The sequence below is a fragment of the Quercus robur genome, chromosome 1 (genome assembly GCF_932294415.1).
Source record: "Quercus robur chromosome 1, dhQueRobu3.1, whole genome shotgun sequence".
NCBI lineage: Eukaryota > Viridiplantae > Streptophyta > Magnoliopsida > Fagales > Fagaceae > Quercus > Quercus robur.
In genome coordinates this window covers 12,981,643-12,988,082 of record NC_065534.1, presented here as the reverse complement: position 1 = coordinate 12,988,082, position 6,440 = coordinate 12,981,643, and the positions used below count along the sequence as shown (strand labels likewise).

The 6,440-nt window shown below is 40.2% G+C and overlaps 1 protein-coding gene across 1 annotated transcript; it reads right to left on the bottom strand.

The window, feature by feature from the left end:
- Window positions 1–1,282: 1,282 nt before the first annotated feature.
- On the bottom strand, window positions 1,283–2,956 carry LOC126721856 (uncharacterized). The gene has a single exon (XM_050424934.1). It carries the CDS (start codon window positions 2,915–2,917, stop codon window positions 1,412–1,414), a length of 1,506 nt encoding a protein of 501 aa, XP_050280891.1. The 5' UTR covers window positions 2,918–2,956; the 3' UTR covers window positions 1,283–1,411.
- Window positions 2,957–6,440: the final 3,484 nt, after the last annotated feature.

The following is a 6,440-nucleotide window of genomic DNA, read 5'->3' as shown; positions in this document are numbered from 1 at the left end:
AAATAAGAGAGGAGGGAGAGAGAGAAAGAGGGTGGTCAGACTTCTTAGGTGAGAAAAAAGTTGTATTTGGCGTGGCATCTTTGTAACCTTCAGATTTTATTTTTGCCATGTGTCCATCAGTTTTAAAATGGGAGAGAACGGGAGATTTCAAGACAGGAGGGGAGCCGGACCCTATAATATAAACAAATTCCTTTTTAGATTCAAACAAACTCTTATACAAATGTCAAAATGCTCAATTCACTTAAGTTATTTGTTCAAAACATTAACATGGCTGCTAAAACATTTCTAATGCTTTTAATAGTTACTGGTCATCTCCACTTTCCAGTACAAGAAGGTGTTGCACTATATATTTATTTTTATAATAATTATTTTATGTAAGTGTGTTGCCCTATTTATTTGCCAAAAAGTGGAAGATATATTTAGCAAGAAAAACAAAAAGTGGAAGCATGGAACCTAAATCTACCATTTTTATTCCAGCAAGCTGTAAAACCCCCTCAGGAAATAAAAGAAGCACAATACGAATGTTGCATCAAATGAAATGGGTACAAAGTTTAAGTAACAGCACCTAATAGCAAAACTGGAACACCAGTGAACACCATAACTAACTCATACAAGGAAAACAATCACTTAGCCACAACAAGGGAAAGGAATTAAGAAGAAGAGGATTTAAGAACATCTAAAGAAATTCCCCATACACAACACAAAACTCTGTTTTGGGCAGAAGTAGTAAAATAGCCATTCCCTTCAATTCTCCTTCTAACTTCCCATTTCACTTTTTGTAGGATTTGCTCTAAGACCTGGTATTATTTTGAAAGCCTCAAGAGTATATTTAGCATAATATGAATGTTTGTCATAACAATCTGTAATAAAGCAACTTTAAAATATATAAAACTTTGTTTTTTGTTTTTGATAAACAATATATAGGTGGAGGAATGGATCCACCTAAAGTCATGTATCATGCAGTAGTTAACTAGATATGCTTACTTGTACAGATTGGCAAACTTGCATTGCTTCCCTATCTTCCACTAGAATTTACATATGACTTGACAATCTGAATGAATCTATCATCTTAAATAGGAGCAAGGACGAAAATTGGAGTTACCACCTATATCAATATAACATGGAGTCAAATTATGATCTCATGACGTGTTCAATACAGACCTCTTCCTACTGAAGAAGATGATGATTATAGCAGTACTGGGAGAAGACAATATGACCCTCGATTTGACTATAAACCCAAAACAATCAATCTATGTGCTGGAAGGACAAATGTACTGACTAATTACTTCAAAGCATCAATGAAACATTGCTAAGAGTGGCATTTTGGTAAACAAGTAAAAGTATTTGGTTTACAAGAAAATACAAGGACATGAGATCAAACCAATACAGGTAGCAATCACATACATAAAAATCAAGCATCAGCAGTATCTGCAGGCTTTGTTGCACTGAAGGGATCATGATTAGGACCAACATCCTGCCCTATATGGCGCTGCACCAATCTCTGCAAATCAGCCATAACCTTGTGCTCACGCTTGGCCTTCTCTTCATAATTAAACATAGCCAACGCCCTCTTATCCTCGGCGCTATAAACTTGGTTTTCCTTCCTAATACGAATAGCATTCATCCTCTGGTGCCTGCTACCACTCATCACATAACCAAGACCCTCGAACTTCTGAATCTCATCTGCGGACAAACCCACTTCTCCTCTCCTTGGAATACGCTTCCCTTGCTGCACATACTGCGCAATGGCATCACCTTCTCCGGGCCTAAGAGCGCCACCATAACTGATATGCCCTTCGGCTCGAGGCAAGGGCATTGGCCCAACCACTGGTTCGCTATCCAAAGCCGGCTTCTTCTGTGCCTCAAAAATCTCCTTAAAGTTCAATGCCTCCGCAATGCTTTCAGCTTTCATATCCTCATCGTCTATAGCCATTGCTGCCGCAGCAACCATACTCTTTTCAACTTCGGAACCCTCCGAATTCGAAACCTCAATATCCTTCTCTGTCTCCGAGAGATTCCTACTCCGACTCCGCTTCTTCTTCGACCTTGCTCGATGGCTAGCATCGGAATCATCACTCTCATCGGAATTGCTGTACCTACTCTTTCTCCTACTACTACTCCCTTTTCTTCTACTGCTTCTTTTGCTACTCTTTTGGCGGCTCCGATTCCTACTACTTGCCTTCGTTTTCTTTCTTTGTTTTCTCTCTTCTTCCTCTTCTTCATCCGATTCACTCTCGCTGTCGCTCTCATCAGATTCGTATTTTCTACTCTTGGAAATCGAACTCTTCCTCTTCCTCTTCCGCTTCGACCGCGAATCATCGGTTTCCGATTGCGATCCAGACTCGGAATTAGACTGACTTTCCGATATTCCTTTCCGATTACTCACCTTCGCCTTCTCTTTCGAGCTCGAATCGCTCTTTTCGCCGCCGATTAACTCGTCTTCTCCACCGTACTTTTCAGAGATCTCGTCGGCCTTCTCGTTATCGTTATCGTTCTCATTCCTAGGCGGACTCGGCGTGCAATTCCAAATACAACGAGTGAGCGCTCTTCTCATCTTCTGCCTCTTGAGCCTCCTGTACTCCTCAGGGTTCAGCCCCTTCAATTCCTCATCGGACTCGGACTCGGACCGGTTTCCGTTACGGGAATCGCGTCCAAATCGCTTGGGCAAAGAGTTTTGGGCTTTGCTGGACCTAGGGTTTGGGCTCGAACTGCTGCGTTGTTGGTTGTGGTTGTAGTTGTGGTGGCGGCGGTCGTGGTTGTCGTAATAGCGGTCGTAGGCTTCGTAATTAGGGCTACGACGGTGGTGGCGTCTGTTGTAGTCAAAGGAGTTATCGGAATCTGGCGTGTAACGGCCATTATCGCGGTCAGAACGATGTCGTTTATCAGGGATTTCGATCGTTGACGCTGGCCTCCCCATTTTGATGGTTGTAACTAACAATTATGAAAATAAATATATATACAAATAAATAAATAAAGGTGAAAAACACATTTTAGTCCCTACATTTTTAGGCGATTCCCATTTTAGTCCCTAAATTTTATTTTTATCGCTTTTAGTCCCTATCCTGAAAAATACTTCTCATTTTTGTCCTTGCCGTTACATCAAAAACGGAAAATGTACATGTGGCAAACGGCAGAATTAAAAAATATTAAAAATATTTTATTTTAAATTAAAAAATATTAAAAATATTTTATTTTATTTTAAAATAAAATAAAATTTTAGTTAAAAATATTTGTTCTTCATGTTCTTCCCCAAGAAAATAATTTAACAATCAACTAACAACGATCTGAAAAAAAGAAAAGAAAAAAAGGAAGAACAACTGACAACGCCATCAACCAAATGCATATCAATATTGCTCAACGAAAAAAAAAAAAATTTAACTTCCAAAATCCACACCATAAACCCCCAAATCACTTCACACTAAACCATGAACACAAAAAATTCCAGAAACCCAATTCATTTGAATGACACAAGCCTCCTTCTATATCACCCACCCACCAAACTCAAAAACCCAATTTCCTTTTGGTTTACTGACATTTCCTGAGCTTTCTCGGCAACCAAACACCCAATAATGAACATAAAGAAAAATGAAAGAAGACCCACAAAAGAAAATTCAAAGGGGAATTTGATGAAAGCTTGAGAACCTTGAAGATTTTGCCGGAGCAGTGATGGATATGAAATCTCTTCCATGCCATTGAATCTTCTTCTTTTGCCGTCGTTGCTCTTGTTGTTGTTTGTGAAGAGGGAATTGTTGAAGATTCGTAAGGGAGCAAGTGGTAGCGAAACGATGGGTCGTTTTCGACCTCTGCTCTGAGTTCATCCCATTCGAAGTCCTTGGAGAAGTACTCTGCCTCTGCTGCCTCCATTTTTTTTCTACTTCTCCCCTTGTTTTTCACAAAGCTACCCCTTTTATATTCTCATTAAGTTAGTATTATTTAGTTTAAAATTTTATTTTTCCAAAAATATAAATTAAGGACAAATGTTTGAAAATTTTTTTTCGATAGTTGTTAGTTGATTGTGTCAGGATCTAAGTTTGATCATAGTTTTGTATATGTTTTTGCTTGTTTGGATGATAAGAAAATGAAATAAAAGGGAAAAAAATCTTGAATTTCTGGGCAATTATGTTCTTGGGGAAGAACATGAAGAACAAATATTTTTAACTAAAATTTTTAATATTTTTATTTAAAAATTATTAATAACTAAAATTTTATTTTATTTTAAAATAAAATAAAATATTTTTAATATTTTTTAATTCTGCCGTTTGCCACATGTGCATTTTCCGTCTCTGATGTAACGGCAAGGACAAAAATGAGAAGCGTTTTTCAGGATAGGGACTAAAAGCGGTAAAAATAAAATTTAGGGACTAAAATGGGAATCGCCTAAAAATGTAGGGACTAAAATGTGTTTTTCGCCATAAATAAATAGGTGCACGTCAGAATCTTACAATATTTATGCAATATCCTTATTTTAAGTTGTAATTGTGGGGACCGGCCCTGAATAATAGGTTGGCTGGGCCCTGGGCCCGTCCGAGGAGACATCGTGGTCTAGAATCCTTATTTAGGCCCACTAGGGCAAAGAAAACATGTTCGAGGAGTAATTCCTCCCTCGGACATTGCAAAATCCGAATCAAAGGTGCGTCCCAGCTACTGTAGTCCACCCTCCAAATATGTAAAAAGAAAGAAAACCCAAAATATCTCAGCAAAGGCTATCACCACCACATTAAATGCACCACAACTACTCTCCTGGCCGCATTAATGAAAAGAAGACCCCTGAACAGTGCTACCTTGACCACTGCAACTCACAAAGAACTGATAAGGGTGTCTGTTGGGACAGATGCTCAAGTAAGGGTTTAGATGATCAACAAGTGTAAAGCCCAGATGATAGGAGAGGGCCTATATAATATGTAAAAAGTCCTCCAAGAAAGGGGACAGAAAAAGAAGGGAATGAACACAGAAGAAAAATCTTACTGTATGAATACACGTCTATGAATAAAGTTTGGAGCCTGATCACTTGAGAGGGATCTCTCTTCATGTCCATCTTTTTCGTTCTTGTTTATGTATTTCCTTAATCCATGCAGCAAACCGTTTAAGCTAACTGAAACCAAGTTCTTTAGCCCATACTCTACAGAAAATTCATTGTGTGGGACTTCTTGGGCCAAGACTTAACCGACAAGGATTGGACCATTAAAATTGTGCCCCTACAATTGGTCCCGTCTGTGGGAAGAACTAAAGTGTCAGTAAGCACAACGGTTGAGCATGGTAGGACAAGGTCCACACCAGGAGAATCCTCACCAGGCTAACCCTCAACAGACAGAACCCATTGAGTCTCAGCGGCAAAATGATCCTGCCAACCCAGGCAACAGAAAGAATCATGAGGGAAGCGTACATACTACCCAGACGAGCCAAAGTCATACCCAAAGAGGTAGTCATGTATCCCAAAGGCGAAACAATCATCAGGCCATGCAGCGAGAGATAGATGACCTGAAAAGAAAGTTGCGACGTGCGTAGCGAAAGTGATCTCCCTCCAGCTTAGATGCATCCTCTAACGAGGAGGACGTGAGTTATCGACGGAGGTCGAGAACACCCCCAAGTGAGACATTTCCTTACGAGAAGGAGTCTCACCCTGTGTGAAGGTATGAGAGCCCGTCCAGCAAGGGTTTGGGAAATGACGCTATGAACAAGGCATTAGATCAGATCTTCAGATCACCTTTTGCGCACAGAATCAAGGGGCTAAGTTACCTCGACGCTTTAATCAACCAACGTTTGCCATCTACAATGGCCGAGCAGACCCGGTGGAGCACGTAAGCCAGTTTAACCAAAGAATGGCCATCCACTCCCAAAATGAGGCTCTGATGTGCAAAGTCTTCCCGTCGAGCTTGGGGCCAATGGCGATGAGATGGTTCAACAACCTAGAGACAAATTCCATAAGCTCCTACAAGCAGCTCACTCAGGCTTTTTGTTCTCGCTTTATTACGAATAGCAGGGTCTCTCGACCCCTAAGTTCGTTATTATCCTTATCCATGCGCAAAGGAGAGACCCTAAAGGCGTACTCGGATAGATATTGGGAGATGTATAATGAGCTAGATGAGAACCACGATAACGTCGCTATTAGCACATTCAAAAGAGGTCTCCCCACCAAGCATGGCTTAAGAAAATTTCTTATTGGTAAACCCGTTGCCAACGTTCATCAGTTAATGGATAGGATTGACAAATACAAAAGGGTGGAAGAAGATCAGCTACAAAGAAAGGGAAAGGAGAAGATCGTTCCCCTCAAAGGGAATGATTTCAAGTCGAAACGATATAACCATAACCAACCGAGGAGAGATTTTTCCAGACAGGCTGGACAAAGTAACATGCAAACGGTTAATGCCGTGTTCAAAGAGCCGGTATAACAAGTTTTAGAGAAAGTCAAGAACGAACCCTTCTTCAGATGGCTGGGAAAA

Excerpts from the sequence above, each read along its gene's own strand:
- LOC126721856 (XM_050424934.1), bottom strand. The coding sequence starts at position 2,917 with ATGGGGAGGCCAGCGTCAACGATCGAAATCCCTGATAAACGACATCGT.